Genomic DNA, 19,164 nt, shown 5'->3' with positions numbered 1-19,164 from the left:
TACCACCCACAAAAGGTTATACCAAACCTATAGTATATTTGTACTGTGGGTGGATTAAGGAATTTTCCCCCCCATTTTTATCAATTTTTTATATATTTTTGTAATTTCTTTATTATTTTTAGATAGTATGGGAAACCCTGCTCTAGAGACCAAACATGGAACTTTTTCAGCCACTTCAGGCCTCCTGGTGGTCTCACACCAGGTGATGAAATTCATCTTTCACCTAAAGACAATCGCAAACATCCTTGTTCATGCAGGATTTGAACCCACAACCTGTTGGTTGGAGAATAGGTAGAACGCTAACCACTCAGCTACCAGGCTGACAAGTTAAAAAGTACTGGAGCTAGAATCAACTTGTTTTAATACTTGAGTTATTGGAAAGGAATATGCTAAATCATTTTGTATTTTAACCTGTGAAATTTCCATTGTTAACCTTATAAGTCTTACTAGTTTATCTGCTATTCCAAGGTGTATCATAATCTCGTATAATTTTTCTCTATTAATGCTGTAATATATGTTTGCTGGAAATCAACAAAAATCAGATTAATATTTATATTGAATTTTTAAAATTTATCTAATAATTGTTTAACCTTATGTATCTGATTAATTTTGGATTTGCCTTTTCTAAAACCTTCTCCATAAAAGTTTTTTCTTTAGAAGAGGTAAATAATTTGTATGTTGTATATAACAGATAAATACTTCTGTATTTTCAACATTTGTCATTCTTCTTATGCATCACGTTGTCATGTCTTCTCTTAAACTCATTACTCCAACAAGCAAAATGTTCTACTCACTCAGTGCTCTGTGAGAGAAAAATGAAGCTATCACCCTTTTCTTAAATGCACAGGAATTTAACTCCTCTTGTCCCCTCCCCACTTTCCATATAATGATAATTTTATCAGTTGATAACCTCCTTTCAGAAGTTTACAGATCTCCATCATTTCACCCCTCTCCTATTTATCAGTGTCGGCATTCTACATGTTTTCAATCCGTTCTCATAATCCACATTCTATAATCCTGATATCTCTTTTCCACTTCTTTATCCTCTTCAAACCCAGGAGACCAAATCTGAACATAGTGATCCAGCTGCTATTGTATAAAGTCTTTGTAAAGAGGCAAAACGACTTCTTTATTCTTACAAGTCAATGTTCATTTTGGCATCAGAGTCATCCTCTGAGCAGTACTTACAATTTCTGCAATGTGACCTTCAAACTTCAGTTTTCTATCAACCATAACTCCAAGATCCCTAGCCTCATCACATTTTTGTAGTATAATCCCACCAATATAGTATGCTGTTGGAAATATCATCACTCCAACAGGCATAATTTTGCATTTACTAACATTGAAATGATAACCATTATTTTGCTCACTGTTCCAACTTTTTCAAATCATTATGTAAATCAGTAGCATCCCTGATTGTCATGTCTATCTTTGCATCATCAGCAAACAACTGAATCTATTGTCAGGTGCTTCACAATATCATTAATGTATAGAATGAACAACAGTGGCCCAATGAATGATTCCTGATCACCTTAGTTTCACACCCACCATATACCACCATCCTGATAGTATCACAGTGTATCCATTCCCTTTATCCAACTTAGGTGTAACATCCATTATAAAATATCAGCAAATTCCATGCCATTATTTGCAAAGTACAGCCTGTCTGTCAATCCCTTTTTGTATGCAAGATTTTACCAACTTCTCTAAAATCTTCACCGCTACTCCAAAGAGCCTGATAGATTTGCACCACCCTTGTACAATGGAACTATCTATCTTACAATCTTCCTATTCATGTGGGATTTTCTGAACTGAAACTCAAGCTATACACGTGTCAATGGCCAAGCCATGTTGGTTAAGCATTCTTTTAGCACACATACTGATGCCCCATCTAGCCCTGTTACTGAATTGATATCAAGGTTATGCAAACAGCTCTTGAACTTTATTTTTATGCACCTCATTTTTGTCCAATGTGGTGGTAGCATTTTGCAGACTGTTACTTACTCCTGGTTAATAGATCTTAGCAAAGTGAGCACAATCGCATTTGCTTCTGACACCAAGGTACCTTCTACATTCAGTAAAATTATTCGTTCACATCCATTTTTTCTTATACTTGCAGCATAGCAATAAAATTCTTTTGGGTTGCCTTTAGCCTGCACAGTCAATTTCGTTTCATACTCCAATAACTTTTCTAACCTACGCTATGTATTTTATAACTCTTCTCATTCTCACGATATTTCTTCCACACCATCTTCTTCTGGATTGCCATATTTGTTCTTCAAAGTCTAGGGACATGTTCAGATACTATTGGACTAAAATACTATTTTCTTGAGTTTGTCACCATTTTCAGCAACTTGTCCTAATTGAAAAATCCATATAGTTAGCCACTGGCCTGAACAGTAGGAGCATGATCAAATGTAACATTCTTCAACCCTGAGTTCCTTCATTCACATGCTGTCTGAGAAAGTTATCTAACAACAGCTCAATAAATTCTCCTTCATTCTTGTCACTGAGATTTCTCTTCTATCCAGTTAATTAATGTTTTGATAATTTAGTCACTCATAAGGATTATTCACTTAGTACCCCATCAGGGTAATTTGGTGATGCATTTTGTTGTCCCCAGCAGCTGAAATACCAGGTCTATAGCAACATCCCACCAAATATTTCATCCTGTTAGCCTCGACTTCAATAACAGTCATAATGTCCCATGTAATAGTGAGTTTGAGGACATTATGACTTATTGATTTCATGAGTTTCTATACAAACACAAATCATTTGATATCATGTAGTACTCCTCTCCTCCTCTTCTATTATTCCTAAATATGCTATACCATTGAAACTCGATTCCAGTTAGCACATATGATTCTAATAACCAGGTCTAATGCCACTTTCCTTCATAATGTGATCTATATAGATCAGTGCTTCCCAAACTTATGGATGTAAAGGCCCCCCCCCCGGAAAAAATTAAAATATTTCATGGCGCCCCATCGAAAAAAAGATTCATAATACAGACATATATTATTATAATATTTACTGTATTTATATTCAATACAAAACATACACAGCGAATTTTTATCATCTTACATACACATTTGACATGAAACACTTAGTCTTAAAGTCTTAAAACGTTTTAAATTTGTTTTCATTATTTCACCCCCCCCCCAGCAAAACTAACAGCTCCCAAGGGGGCCGTGGCCCACAGTTTGGGAAGAAGCGCTGATATAGATGATGAATAAAAACACTGGAGATAACGTACCTGCTCCCTTGTCTAACATCTGATTTCGCTTCAAACCATTCCTGTAATTTCTCCAATATAGACTATGCATTGCTAATTGTAGTGTTCTAAACAGCTTTTCTCTTGGCACCTCATCATTCTAAGGCTAAAAAATAAAATCTTTGTTATATTCCTATGATTTCTCAACCGTTTATTTGTCTTAAAGCAAAAATATGATCCTCTCAACCACTATTTGGCCTGAACTCAGCTTATTATTCTCCAAGTTTCTCTTCTAAAATTTTTCTTAGCCTTTTCTCAAGTTATGTTTACATAAATCTTAACAGGAAGACTCAGCAAGGGAAATTCTTCTAGAATTGAGACATTCAGTATTTCTCTTTTGCCTATGAAAACTCTACTCCAATCATCTGGAATTCGAACCTCTGACCCAGTCTTCTGAATTACACAGTGGAGTTACTGTAAAACTTAAAACTTTTAAACCTTTATATGTGGGCATTTCTAGTCAGATATCATCTACTCCAACTGCATATTTGGTTTTTCATGGCTTTTCTGCTTCAAGTATTGATAAGTACTTCTCACTGTTCCTCTTGAATGTTTTTCTACTACTACTATACTGTCAGTGCTTGTTTCATTTAGCAACATTTCAAAGTAATTACTCCAGACATCTTGTATATGTTTACTTTCGATTTTCACCATTTCTGATAAAAAGCAGTTCAAATTTATCATCACTATAAAACATACTCCTGAAAAGTTTCATCCAGATTTATAAATTAGCCAATCTATTCTAAAGAAAATTCACTATAGCAAGCTTACACAATATCATACCATTTCTTTGGCATTACAGATTTAATACTAAGAAATTATTGCATTCAAGATTTATTTATTTATACTTTTAACAGAAATAATAACTAAATATCAAATGAAGAGCTAAAACCGTTTAATTTAGTCCTTATGTAATCAAAGTTTACAATAGTGCACACACTAACAGAATAGAAACCTAGTGTGAAATGATGTAACGTAGCAGGAAGAAATTTACTGGACTGATGGGATGGAGGTCATCTCACACATACAAGGTTGTTCAGTGAAAGTCTGTTTAGAGTCAAATAATCAGTGATACAAATGCTAATGATATTTATTCCTTGAACCAAAATTTAGTGAGGTAGGAAATACTTCTGCTTCCAAATTCAGTAAACACCAACATATGATTATGTCTCCCACCCTTATGAATATCCTATAATATAAGTTAAATGTATTCCGAAACACAGGAAACATACTACAGTCAATTCTCACTGTCAAAAATACTAAAGCTGCTACCATCAAGTCAGAAGTTCAACAGCCAGGTTAGCCCAAATGGTTGGATACCCATTCTACAGACAACAGTCTGTGGGTTTGCATTTGGCCATGAATGGTTGTGATTATTTTTAGGTCTATGATGAATTTCATTGCCCAGGTGCAAGACTACTGCCCAGTTTATCTGAGATATGAATAGAACCAATAACAAAGAACAAATGCTCTGTGGGTTTTAAAAGTTAAGAACTAAAAAATTAAAGAGCAAAAAGCAACAAAGATGCATGTAGTATTGTAAAGCCAGCAGCATAGTGTGCTGGACATTTCGTGAGAACTGTCATCAGATTTTAAACTAACTATGAGCTTGCCGCTGGGTTTAATAAATTATGTATAAAGAGGTTTGAGAGTAATTTAACTTTTTTTAATTGCCAAGAGGGGAAGATTAGATAGGATCTTTTCCTACTATTGACATTTTCCTAATATGCAATAGGATCATACTTATTGCATATTGGTTGGTTTGTACTGCTAGAGATTCGGAGCAATGCTATTCCCCTAAATTAACAATAATAACCTTCTTGATTTTAGGAGTGTGTTTGAATTGTATTTAATTGCGCATTAATGTTAATAATGTGCCTTATTTTTTTTTGTGGTGAAAGGTAAAAACAGTCTGATATGGAATATTGCAACCTCAGTAATATTCAATTAAATGTGCTCTTAAAGAACAGATAGAGAATCCAATGTAGCTGGTATTTTCTGAATGGCAATTCCACTGCAAACCATATTATGCCATAGTGATACGTCAAATATGAGCTACTGTGGTTTTATGTTTTAGTAAGTTTGTATGTTGTTGTGGTGAAGACAATTTTGTAATAAGAATATCTGAAGATGTGCTTGATGGCTTTGTACATGTTTTAGATATACAGGAATTTTAAGGATTTTCAGTGCAGGATTTAGATAAGTTGCTTTAAAAAATTTGAAAAAAGACACCCAATTTCGAGCTAAGTGAATGGTATAATCTATTACTTGAGGATACTGGTGATAATGGAAGATAACACATATTATAATATGACTGATTTTTTGATACAGTAAAGGTGTTAGGAGTAGAAATTAAAATAACTTCTAATGATATTGGTGGGTTTGTGGTATACTTTAATACTAATGTGAGGAACTGATCTAGTTAGGATCAAGTTTAAAGAAATTATGTATTTGTCTTCATGTTCAATATAGAATTTTAATCTGTGACTAAAAGTGTTCAAAGAACAGTTTATGTATGGCATTCTTGTTAAAAATACACAGAACGTCTATGTCTCTGCCATAGAAAGAAATGCCAATGGGGAGGGAGGGACAGATATAAATTACGTTTTCATATGTGCAAGAAAAAGTTCAGTGAGTTGATTGCTAATGTTCTGGCCCATGGGAAGACCTAAAATCTGTTCATTTATATTGTCATTATATTTAAAGAATATTTGGTGAGATTACTATACTTTAATTATTGAAATGATATTCTTTTTAACAATCTTTCAATATTATAAAAAATTTTAATCAGTTAGAACTAAATTTAGCCTTAGGCTGGTAATATAAATGCTTTACTATTTTTTTTGTCAATTTTTCATGTTTGAAAAACTGACAAAAAAAACTCTGACAAACTCTCTACAGCAGCTTTTTCTGATTACATAAAAATTAAATAAAATACAAAAAATATATAAAATTATTAAAAATAGAAAAATTTCCTCAGGGTTTACAACCTTTTATGGGTGGTAGTCACAAAAAAAAAAAAAAATCTCCACAGGCACAGTGTTATTCTAAGGGAAATTAATTATAACAAACTATTCTTGTGGTCCCTATAAGTTTGCTATAGCAAGTCAGCTGTATAAAAAACAGACAGAACTTAGGTTTTATAAAACATTTTATGATTGTATTAAAAAAAAAATTCAAAGTCTAAAGCACAGTAAACAAACACTTACTATATGGAGCATCTCTTTCAAATTCATTATCCCAATCTTCTTCTTCAGTTGAGATGATACCTGAAGTGTAAGTATTTTGCCCTACAAAAAAAAAAAAAAAATTGAAGTTTTCTGAGTACTTTATTAACTGCATCAATGATCTTTTTTTTATTATTATCAATCCACTCACAAGTTACATAACTTATACCAGTACTATGTAAGAGTTAATTAAAACATGAAAAATAACATTCACTATTAGCAATTCTTTCATAAGTCGAGATGCATTTTTTTTTGCTTTTCATTTAGCTTTATTATTATCTGATAGATGAAGAAAAGTTTTATAAATCAAATGCCATCTCAGTAATGTGCCATTTAACAGTACAATGCATTTGCATTTTAATTTTTCATCAGGCAAAACATGCAAAAAAAATTGCAAATGAAGCAAACATCTGAACCACATCTGTTTTCAGGAAATTTACTGAAACTGCATAGAAAAAAGATGCTACCAAGTGGATCCACAAGCTGACAAAACAGGAAGCAGTTCATAAAGAGGACTGCTGCATCATAAAGAGAAAAAATAAAATTTCAGAACATACTTTTTGCCATAAACAAAATAATAGTGGATACAAGAATTTGAAAACCTGAACTGAAAAGTTAATCGCCACAGTGGAGACATCAATCTTTCTTTGTCCAAAAAAAAAGTTACTGACAACAGTAAAATTAATGATGACATTGGCATACAACAAGAAGTTCTTCTAAGATAATTTGCACTCAAAATTCAGCAAAAGGGTAACTTATTCAAAGTCAGATTTTCACCTGACTGCAAACAAGTTTTCAAAATGTCAAGTTTCACAAGAATCATCTGATCTTAACAGAAAAGTATGAATGTCAAGTGCATCCTCACCCTGTGCAGTCCTGACATGAGACTTCCAGACTTTGATTTATTCCTTGTTTATTTTCTGTCAGTTTCAGCAAACTAGTTTATGAAACGTTAACTGACTACTAAAAAGTAATGCAGATAAACAGAAATTATGTCACTTTATAAAAATGTGTGAATCTTTAAAAGATCATGTGACCCGAGTGAGCATTACTGGAGGGAGATAGAAGTGAATTAGATGCAGAGATAACAATTCTATACACTGTGTGGCCAGTGGACATCATGTATATGGTGAGACATGTCTTCAATTTCTAGACCAGGGAAATGCAGTGATTTGGAAAATGATTACTCATATAGTAGGGACTATAAGAGTAAGAAAGTAAAAACTAAGTTTTTGCATGGCAAGTGAACAATGACTGCAATGCATTGCTGGAGTGAGTGGTGAATGTCCTTGATCAAAGCAAAGTGTTCTTCTACAACAAGTCTAGAGGTTCAGAAATAATACTAATACTTTCTACACATCAGGTTTCTGATAGCATTTTCTAACTCCTATAATGAAATATAACCATGAATGAATTTCTTCTGATATTTTCTACTACTGTTTTGTCAGTGCTTATCCCATTTAATAATTTTTCGCAAGGATAAAGAAAGTGATATTAAAATAAATACTTCATATATTCATAATATTCTTATCTTAGTTTATTTATTTAAATGTCCTCCTTAATATTCCTGATTCCTTATACTGTACTTCAATTTCTAATCTTTTTCCAGAACATTGTGCTCTTAATGATATTTATATATTTGACTACTTTGACACATAACCAAGCTTGCTTACATTATTTACTCTAAATTCTCCAATAGCACATGCTGATTAACTTATATTGTTGCAGACAACCTTCACTATAAGCTTCTCTCTGGGTAATTCAATGTTTTCTTCTGATTTTGTCAATGTCTCCAAGATTTGCTTCTTAGTTTTCTGATTCCAGACCTGATTAAGGCCTCATACAATGGAACCATAATCCTGTCATGACTTCACAACTTATGCAATGTGGATGCCAAACTTCGGGTCTATGTAAACCACCACTTCAAGATTCCATTTCTTCTCTTTCCTTCAGAATTTCCTCACCATGTGTATACTTTGCATCCCATTCTTTCCTGCAAAATTTCAAACGTTTATACTTTGCAACATCAAACTGATAGCTCCACTCATACAATTTAGCAAAAAAATTGTTCTGGAAGGCCATAACATCTACTTGACTCCTCATTGTTCTCTTCAAGTATGCACTGCCTGGAAACAGCTACATATCTGCAGTTAAACTCAACCCAATATTATTAACATCCAAGTTAAACAAAAATGGTTCCAAAACACTAGCAACTGTCTTTTCTTAGGATACTGTGCCTCCAAAACACAACTTCATACTTGACAACCAATTACTTATCAAAATGACTTATCTAGTATCTAATCCCATCTATTCTAATTTAGTTACTATTTTGTCATGGACAATCTATCACAAGGCTGAACATCTAAGTACACTGCTTGGAAAAAAGTGAACGGATGCCCATGTGAGCAAGCCGCATCGGCATGTAACGAGTCAGTGTTTGTAGCAAGTATAAATTGGAAAAATATGATGCTCCCAAATCAGTGCAACTGTATCTGGGTGAAATGGCTGTGAGAAGGGAACTGATGGAATTTGAAAGAGGCATTGTGATAGGATGACATGTTGCAGCCCTATCTGTTTGGCAAATTATTGACAAATTGGGTCATCCTAGTTCAACAATCAGTGATATTATATTGAGTTGCAAGTGCAGGGAGTCAACTGCAAATGCTACCCACCACACATTACCATAGGGTCTTATGAAGACTAATATAAAAAAACTGCCATTCATCAGCAGACATGTTGAATGCAGAATTCCAAGCATCGAGTGAAAAATGAATCTGCACAAAAATATTCAGAACCAAGGCACACAACACGGGTTTCCATGGTAGGACCACAATATGCAAGCCCCACATTACCCAAACCAGCATGCAGCCATCATCTTCAGTAGTGTGAAGAGTGTGTACAGTGGGATGTGGAAGCTTGGAAAGCTGTGTTTCAAGGTGATGAATCATGCAACACCTTCTACAAAGCAGAAAGATAGGTTTGGGGATAGCAAATGCCTAGTGAAAGTCTCTTACCAGAGTGTGTGTAACCCTAACTAAGAATTTAAGAGGTGGTGGTGGTGTGATGGTATGATCTTGTTTTTCTTGGTCTCAGACTTCTGTTTGTGGTGCCAAGAAAATTATCTGAACATTCTGAAAAATGCAATGCTTCCTACTTTGTGGCATTTCTATTGAATTGACCATGTCTCTTTCAGCGAGACAATGCACTGTGTCATAAGGCTGCTGCTGTAACTGTATGGTTCGTGGACACGAACATTGCCAGACTTGACTGGTCTCCATAGAGCCCTGATCTCAACCCTACTGCACATCTGTGGGATGAACTGGAGTGTTGGGTGAGGTCAAGTGGTATCTGCCGCATAACTGTTTTTGTCATTGAACCAAGGCAAACAGCAAAAGGTCAGCTACTGGAACAAATCCCAAAACACACCCCAACCAACTCGACATTACCAGAGGTCAAGATCAGTACTATCAACATAAGAAGCCTGAATGGCTGAGGAATTGGATAAGTACAAGATCAACATAACAGGGAGGACACAAAAAAGACAAAAACTGGTGAGATCTTTCCAAGGGGAAGACTTGGGGAAAACTTGGAATACAAAATGCTATATTCAGGCAATAACAATCAGGGAAAAGGAGTAGCTATAGTATTCAACACTAAACACGAGGCTAATCTTCTTGAATGGCAATCAATATCAAATAGAGTGATATGAGCAAATATCAGAATAAGGAACTGGACAATGAGACTCATTTGAGCCTATGGACCATACAGAAAGTTCTATTAAGGTAAAAGTGGAGCAATATTTTGAGACTTTAGAGAAAGCAACTAGAACAATGAAAAAAGAAAAGTTGGTACTTGTTAGAGATGTAAATAGCAGAGTAAAAAATTATTGTAAGACATACAGAAATAGTTTGGGAAAATTTGGAGAAATGAGCAAATATATAATAATGGCGAATACCTGTCAGTGACAGTGGATTTCTTATCAGGATGTAGACTAGTTATTACTAACACAATATTCCAACATAAAATTGTGTATAAATTTACATGAAGAGAAGAGGGCAAGGAATATGAAAAGTCTCACACTATGTTATTGTTGGTAGTGATGTTTTTCTCACTGGTGCAGGACATTGGGCACAGAGGATTTGAAATTGGAAATGATCACTATTTAGCCTTGAGCAGGATAAAATTAAATTACATATTGAAAAGAAGAACATATAAGAAAGTTTTAAAGCTAATGAAAGTTGAGCAGCTCTCAGATGCGAAATGTAGACTAAAATACACAAACATTATTCAAGAAAAAATGAAAGAGTTTGAGATCAGGAACCAAAGCTTGGAGATTCAGTGGCAAGCCCTGAAGAAAACATTGATTGATTCAGCCAGAGAGGTATGTGGTGAGGTTGTCTGCAAGGATAGAAAAATCAGAACTCGATGGTGGACACAGAAAGTTAAAGAGGCAGTGAAGGAAAAGAAGAAAGCAAATCAAAGGTTGTTCCTGGCAAATAAGTCAGCTTGTGCCCTTAGAGAATACAGAAACAAATGTAAGAGTAAGAAAGCTAAACACTGTATAAAACTAACTAAACAAGTCATGGGAAGACTTTGGAAAGAACATAGAAAATTAATATCAGGAAAGTGACAAAATTTTGTAGAGGCTGTTGAAAAAGCTCAGAAATGGATGAAAGAGTGCTGTAAAGGTGGCATGAAAATTGGAGAAAAAGATATTCTTGATGAATGTGGTAATTATTTCAAAAAATTGCTAAATGAAACAAGCAGTGATAGCACAGTTGTAAAAAACACTCAACAGGCATGCAATCAGGAATACATATCCATACTTGAAGTATAAAAAGCCATCAAAAGTCTGAAATGTGGAAATGGAGCAGGAGTAGATAATATCTGACCAGAAATACTCAGGTATGGAGATATAAAAGTCTCGCAATGGCTGCATTGCATAGTTCAGAAGGCCTGGACAGAGATGAATTCCAGATGATTGGAGTAGAGCTCTCATAGTACCCATTTACAAAAAAGGAAAATAAAACAATGTGAGAATTACAGCGGTATTTCCCTACTGAGTGGTACTGGTAAGATTTATGCAAGTATATTTGAGAAAAGATTGTGGAAGGGAAGCTTGATGAAGAACAAGCTGCATTCAGGATAAACAGAGGCTGTCTGGGTCAGATTTTCACTTTACAACAAATAGTTGATAAATCGTGGGAATATAACAAAGATCTGCATTTAAGTTTCACAGCCAGCAAAAAGCATATGGCAATGTGCCAAGAGGAAAGCTATTCATCTTTACCATCTTCACTAAAAATTGTGCCTATGTAGCTGTAATGGTTTGCTTGCTCTATAGGTTCTCCCATTCACAATGCAGTTGATATTTTCAATGTTTTTGTCTTGTTATTACTGATTTTCATACCAAATTTATTACAACAGTTATTCAATTTAGTCAGGGTATCTTGCAGGCTTGTACTGGGTTTATTTAAAAGTATAACACCATCTACATAAAGTAAAGAGCATCGTTGGAGACATTAACATCTCCAATTTTGATATTAGGTTTAATACCACTTTCCTTCATATGTGATCCACATAGATAATGAATAACAGAGGGATAATGTACATCCTTGTCTGAGACCAGATTTAATATCAATTCATCTTCCTGTACTTCAATTCTAACTACGGACTTACAACTCAAATAAAGACTAAGTATTGCTTGATATAATGCCCCATAGACATGCTATAGTTATATGGTGTCAATGGGGCATTATATCAAGCAATACTCTTAGTCTTTGAGTTGTAAGTCAGTAGTTAGAATTGAAGGAAATATCATCATCATCAAATTCCTGCCATGGGGTGAAGGAAATATAGGAAGATTAACTGATATTAAATCTGGCATCAAACAATGATAAGTTAGTAATGATGTAAGTTTTTCATGTAATACTATCATAACATCCTGTACACTCCATGAGGTACATGTCAGGAATTTTATGATGATGATGAGACAACAGAATAAGCAAATCTGGTAATCTAGTGGGGAACCAGCTGAATAAAGTTATACGGAATAAAAAACAGAAATTAGCCCAAACACTAAATTAACAGTAAGGAAGACAATGTTTGAACCAGTTTTAAGATATGGATCTGAGAATTAGATTAGAAATAAAGCACTTTTAATTTTTTCAAAACTCATATCTGAGAGACCTCAGATATGAGTTTTGGAAAAGATTAGGGGAGTGAACAGATGCTTGAATAGCAGAATCATATTCTAAATGAAGAAATGTGGCACTGCTATCAGAACTGGAGATGCTAATCTCAACTCTTGGCAGATGAGATTATACTTTTAAATAAATCTAGTAGAAGTTGGCAAGATTCCCTGACTAAAGTGAATAATTGTTGTAATAAATGTGGTATAAAAATCAACAATAACAAGACACAGAATGAAAATAGGCAAAAACATTGAAAAATATCAACATGAATGGAAAACCTATAGAACAAGTAAAACATTTCAGCTACTTAGGCACAATTTTTAGTGAAGATGGTAAATTAAATATGGATAATAGACAACAGAATCAACAAAGCTGGTATGGTAGGAAGTCAAATGAATAAATCTATATGGAATAAGAGAGAAATTAGCCAATACACTGAAGTAGCTAAGCTTATGGATCTGATAGCTGGGTTAGAAATAAAATACTTGACCAAAGACTAGAAAACAGATATGAGAGTCCTGAGAAAGATTAGAGATGTGAACACATGGCATCAATGGCAATATCATATTAAAAACGAGGATTATTAGGAAAGAACTTGACATTGTCAGCATCCAGGAATGCATTAGCAGAGCTAATTTCAGGTGGTATGGTCACTTAAACAGAATGGGAGAGGAAAGATTAGCCAAACAAGTGTTCTGTGCCAGATTGGCAGGAAAAAAACTTAGAGGAAAACCAAGATATAGGTGGACTGATACAGTAAAAAGTGCCTTAGAAGACAGAAATATAAGATCTGATAATAATGATTTTACGTTATTTTGGTCGAAGGATTTTTAATTGATACTGAGTAAGAAAATACCAACACATTTTGCCACCTTAGCTATTTGGCTTCTTCAAGGTGAATAAAAGAGATACAAAAACAACTTAAACACTTAAATTGTTCATGAAAGAATGAACCGAATACAACTGTATTTTTTTACAAATACAGAAGAACGCATAGAGCATGTATGATGTCAGCTGTTGTTATGCAGGAACATTCTGTAACTAGCAGCGAAATTTAACTCTGCATGCATAATGATCTTATGAGGGTCTTCCAAATATCAACTAGAATTAATCCTTGGTTTCTATTGAGGTTGTGTTTAGAACGGATGACTGTTATGGCTTCTTTTATGTATCGGGAACGGAAATCTCTTCTAAATAGGGCATGGAGCTTTTGTTCCATTCGATGGTATGGTTTGTCCTCAAGAAATGAAGGGCTAACCCAGAATTGTCTTCTCTTTTATTGTTTACATTTCCTACGTGTTCTTTTTTCCCCCAAACTTCTTGAGGTCTGACCAATGTAATTAATCCACACGAACAGGGGATGTTATAGACACCGGCATATTTGAAGAAAGCATGACTGTCTTTCAGAGATCTTAAAAAATGGTGGAGTCTTTAAAAGTCACTCGTATTTTATGTGGCTTGAGGAGTGTAGCAATCTTTTTAGAAATTGTCCCAGCATAAGGAATGGCGATGGTGGAATTATAACGTATTTCCTCAGATTGTTGTTGTTGTTGTTGTGTGTGTGGGGGGGGCAGAAAAGTATCTTATGGATCAATTTTTTTGGGTAACCATTGTCTATCAGGGTTTTTGATATGTGGGATAGTTCATCTTTGAGATCTTTATCTTCTGTAGTGATGTGAGAGGCCCTATTTTTTAGCATGTGTACGATGCTTAGTTTTTGAGAAATGTGATGCAAAGATGTGAACTGCAAGTATTGACCTGTATTGGTTGGTTTGCGATAGACTGCAAGGCTGATATATCGATCCATTTGTTTCTTCATTAAACTATCCAGGAATGGTAATTGTTTGTCCTTCTCGAGTTCTAAGGTGAACTTTATTTTGTGATGGAAGGAGTTGATCTTGGTAAGAAAATCAAAAAGATCTTTTTCTGTGTTTTTCCATACAATAAAAATGTCATCCACATACCTCCACCACACTGTTGAGACAAAATGTCATTTTCCAGTTTCCCCATAAAGAAATCTGCACAAGGGGGGGAAGAGGGCTGCCCATTGCGGGGCCTGTTAATTGTTCGTAAATCGTTCCATTCCATAAGAAAAAATTTGATTTTAGGCAATGATGGAAAAGAGAAGTAATATCTTGAGGGAAGAGGTTTCTCAAAACAATTATTTCTTCTACTGGAACATTAATAAATAAGGATATTACATCCAGGCTTGCAAGAATTTCTGTTTCGGAGATCGAGATGTTCTTCAATTTATCAACGAAATGTTGTGAATTTTTATGTAGGTATCCGAATTACGGATGTGTACCTTAAGGAGACTTGCAAGGTGTTTCGATAATACTCCATCCACTATAGAGCGTGGCGGTACTCCATTTTTATGCACTTTGGGAGAGCCATATAGTTGCAGCGGTAGTGGATGTAACGACTTTAATCTTTGTTTTAAGTCTGTTGGCCAGCTGTCCATATTACGTAACGAGTTGTTTGTTTCATTGTGATTTTTTGTTGTGGGGTCTGAATCTAAAACACAATAGGCAGATGTGTCAGAGATTAAGTCTGTGATCTTTCTCTTGTAATCTCTGGTGTTTAAGACAACTGTACAGTTTCCAACATTATCATCATCATCCATTAAATTCCTGCCATGTACCCTCAAGGGGGGTGTACAGGATATGATAGTACTACATGAAAAATTTACATCATTACTAACTTCAATTTTCCTCCAAATCAGTCTGTTACTTGTCAAGACTCCAACATTACCAGATCTTATATTTCTATCGTCTAAGGCGCTTTGTACCGTATCAATCCACCTATATCTTGGTCTTCCTCTGGGTCGTTTTCCTGCCAACTTGGCAGAGAACACTTATTTTGCTAATCTTTCCTCACTCATTCTGTTTAAGTGACCATACCACCTGAGATTAGCTCTGCTAACGCATTCCTGGATGCTGACAATGTCAAGTTCTTTCCTAATATTCTCGTTTTTAATATGATATTGCCATTGATGCCATCTGTTCACGCCTCTAATCTTTCTCAGGACTCTCATATCTGCAGTCTCTAGTCTTTGGTCAAGTGTACAAAATACAAAATGATGGTAATACTGTACAGTTTCCTTTATCTGCTTTTAAGATGATAATTTCTCTATTTTTCTTCAAACTAAACATAGCTCTTTTTTTTCTAAAGTCGTGATATTTGGGTTTGGAGCTCTTGAAGATGAGAGAATGATGGCACTTTTCAGCCTGAGATCACTTGCTATGGTTTAAATTTGATGGAGCGTAAATTTCACCATTTTTATTGCATAGACTTTTACAGGGGGTCACCAAAATTCAGTAAACTTGTAATTTTCTATGTAAATAACACTAAAAGCCCATGTATTAAAACCCAAAGGAATTAGCATGATAAATTGTGTAAATAAACTGAAGATGTATGAATATGTTAAGTTCAAGGGCAATGCCTTAGAAATCAGAAATATATTGTAGTTTTCTATATAAGTAATACTAAAAGCCCATGTATTAAAACCCAGAGGAATTAGCATGCTAAATTGTGTAAATGGAAGTTCAAGAGCAATGCCTTAGAAATTGGAAATATATTGATGTTAGTATTTAGTATAAAATGTAAAGGAAACCTGCCAGTCCAATACCGCTTTCAAGGTCAGAGTGAAAAGGGGCAGCATCTAACATGGCTATGCCATTCTGATAATGAGATTAAAGGTGTACTTCAGGGGGAGAGCTAGAAGTTCGCGTTTAAGAGAGAAGGTCGAGAGATTGCGCAGGAATGTTTGGGGTCTCAATCCTTCGTCCAGAGTCCCGCGAAGACTGAATATATAATATAAGGCATCAGAGAAAGATTATCAAGATCGACACCAGGAGAAGAAAAAGGAGGAAAAGAGGAGAGAGAGAGAGAGAGAGTATCATTGATCAACGACTTTCATCCCACTGGAGTGATGTTGACATGGAAAGCACCAGGAGCCGATTAATTACCGTGGGAACATCAGCGATAGACCAAATACATTGCCAGTATGAGGCCTCGACCGTCAGACCTTTGCCCGAGTCCCAAAAACGACGGGAAATTTGTGCTTCAGGCCCCGCCAGCCATTCGTTGACAAAATGTCGATGTTCTTGAAATCTCCAAGTAAAAGCCCAAGACCAGATATGGAAGAGAAGTCAGAGAATTCAGCAAAGGAAATGTGAGTAAGTGCACTATACTGATAAAGAAGTCACGTGAGTTTGTTTTCAATGTAATATTGTCCATGTTATGAAAGACTGTTTTAGAAGGACAGATAAGTTTATAGAGTTACTATATATATAGTGTGGAAATAGTTTGCATAAAGAGAAGTTTATATAAAGTGAAGCCTGGAATTTATAGTTATAGTTCAGGGGTGGCCAGAGTTTTTGCAGCAAGAGCCCTAGTTACCTACCAGAAATTGTTTAGAGCCACAAATTTACTTTTTGGAACATTTTTAAGGGCAACATCAAGAGCTTCCTTAATATCAACGGCACAAGTACTATCTTTTAATGCTATTTAATCTAATAAATCTTCTCACGTCACTCCGTCCTCAAGAACGAAACAAATAAAAATTGTTAATTGTGGTTGTTTTGTAATGTCAGTTGATTCTTTTTAAATTTTTTGACAAGGTAATATAAATATAACTACATTACCGAACAGCAATGTACTTAATTGAAAAATTAAATTAAAAACAATAGAAAATTAAGAAAAATTATAAATATTTTTTATTTGTTAGTTGAGCCGCAATAAAACTTAAGAGTCACATGTGGCTCGCGAGCCTCAGTTTGGCTACCGTGGTTAAGTTAACAAGGCATGATAATTCCTAAATTGTAAATGGGTTGATAGTTTTCTCTTTAAGTTGTTTAATGATTTGTATTATGTTGCATGCATACGTACATTTTCTAAAGGAAGTTTTCCTCTAAAGTTAATTGTATAAGTGTTTCAATATAAATAAAAATGTTTGTTTTATTTACAAAGAGTGCCGCCTGATCTTTTACGCAATGCACTGTTTCCAACTAAATGCGATCCTGTGAGCAGGGAGTTTACAAATAGCTACGAATTGAAGTTAATTGTTAGAAATGACTGCGAAATATTATTGACCTTAGGATAGAAAGCGAACTTTACTGGAAGTATTGACATTTCTTATGCCACAAGGAGACTAATGGTGGCACAGTAGTTAACCAAAAAATAAATTTCTAGAGATCTCCAGTATTATAAAGTTATAAAGTTAATATAAAGTTAAAGTGTGGATTGAATAAGGTTAATGAAGAATAGAGATACAGAAGAAATATAGTAAAGTAAATTAAAGTGAAAAGAAAATTAAATATAGTAGTGAAGTAAAGTAAAGATAAAGAAGCTAAAATAATAAGTTCAGTAGAGACAGGTGCAAATAGAACCCCCCTTTTACAATGGGTTCCGGTAATGACAAAACCGCCCTTTCTATGTTACATATGATGTCCACTTTAGGAATTTGGTCTGGGGCAATAGCAAAATTGAACCCTTTCTTTAGTATACTATCTTCTGGTTTTGTTAAAATATGGTTGGAGAAATTGAAGATTATTGTGTTATCTGGTAGATTAGGTCTTGACTTATAACTGGCCAAACAGTAAGTTGGCGAAACGTGTTGGTATTTCTTACTTAGTATCAATTAAAATCCTTCAGCCAATATAAAATCCAGTTTATGTCAATTTTTCTTAAGATCTGATAATGTTGGAGTCTTGACTGATAACAGATTGATTTGGAGGAAAATTGTAGATAGGAAGTTAGTAATGATGCAAGTTTTTCATGTTGTACTATCATAACATCCTGTACACTCCATGAGGATACATGTCAGGATTTGATGATAATGAGACAACAGAATAAGCAAATCTGGTCATCTAGTGGGGAACCAGCTGAATAGTGTTATAAAATAAAATAAAAAATCAGCTAATGACTTTTTATTCCCGTGTAGGGAGTAGGCGAGGCCGTTTAACCCTATCTAACTTTTTGGAGACTGAGTGGGCAGTTCAATCTCCACAGGCAACCAATAAGAGATAACTGGCCCAAGGGTATCACTAATTAAGCGGCATGCAGTGAAGAGAGATGGCTCAACAAGTGCTGTCATCTCGTGGTCCCTAACAGAATATATTTAATGTCTGAAATAATGTGGGTTCTATGGTTGATTTTCTTCAAGCGGCGTGGTGTGCAAATGATCTACACAGGCTAAAGTTATACAGAATAAAACAGAAATTAGCCAAAACACTAAATTAACAGTAAGGAAGACAATGTTTGAACCAGTTTTAAGTTATGGATCTGAGAGTTGGATCAGAAATAATGCACTTGATCATATAGTAGAGACCTCAGATATGAGAGTTTTGAGAAAGATTAGAGGAGTGAACAGATGCTTGAATAGCAGAATCATATTCAAAAACAAGATATTAAGAAGCATATTGGCACTGTTATTTCAAAAATGTGTGAGTAGAGCTAATCTAAGGTG

The 19,164-nt window shown here is 34.7% G+C and overlaps 1 protein-coding gene across 1 annotated transcript in view; it reads right to left on the bottom strand.

Moving 5' to 3' along the window:
- LOC150103028 (uncharacterized) overlaps positions 1–19,164 on the bottom strand; it is a 110,023-nt gene that overhangs the window by 20,539 nt on the left and 70,320 nt on the right. The window contains exon 5 of the mRNA XM_090398143.1: positions 6,484–6,564. Within this exon, the coding sequence (XP_090254269.1) occupies positions 6,484–6,564 (81 nt within the window). The remainder of the gene's footprint in view (positions 1–6,483; positions 6,565–19,164) is intronic.

The sequence above is a fragment of the Typopeltis vanoorti genome, chromosome 9 (assembly GCF_054136105.1).
Source record: "Typopeltis vanoorti isolate ZY-2024b chromosome 9, IOZ_Tvanoo_1.0, whole genome shotgun sequence".
NCBI classification, from domain to species: domain Eukaryota; kingdom Metazoa; phylum Arthropoda; class Arachnida; order Uropygi; family Thelyphonidae; genus Typopeltis; species Typopeltis vanoorti.
Note: the sequence above shows the minus strand (reverse complement) of the source record. Positions and strands in the feature narration are given on the sequence as shown.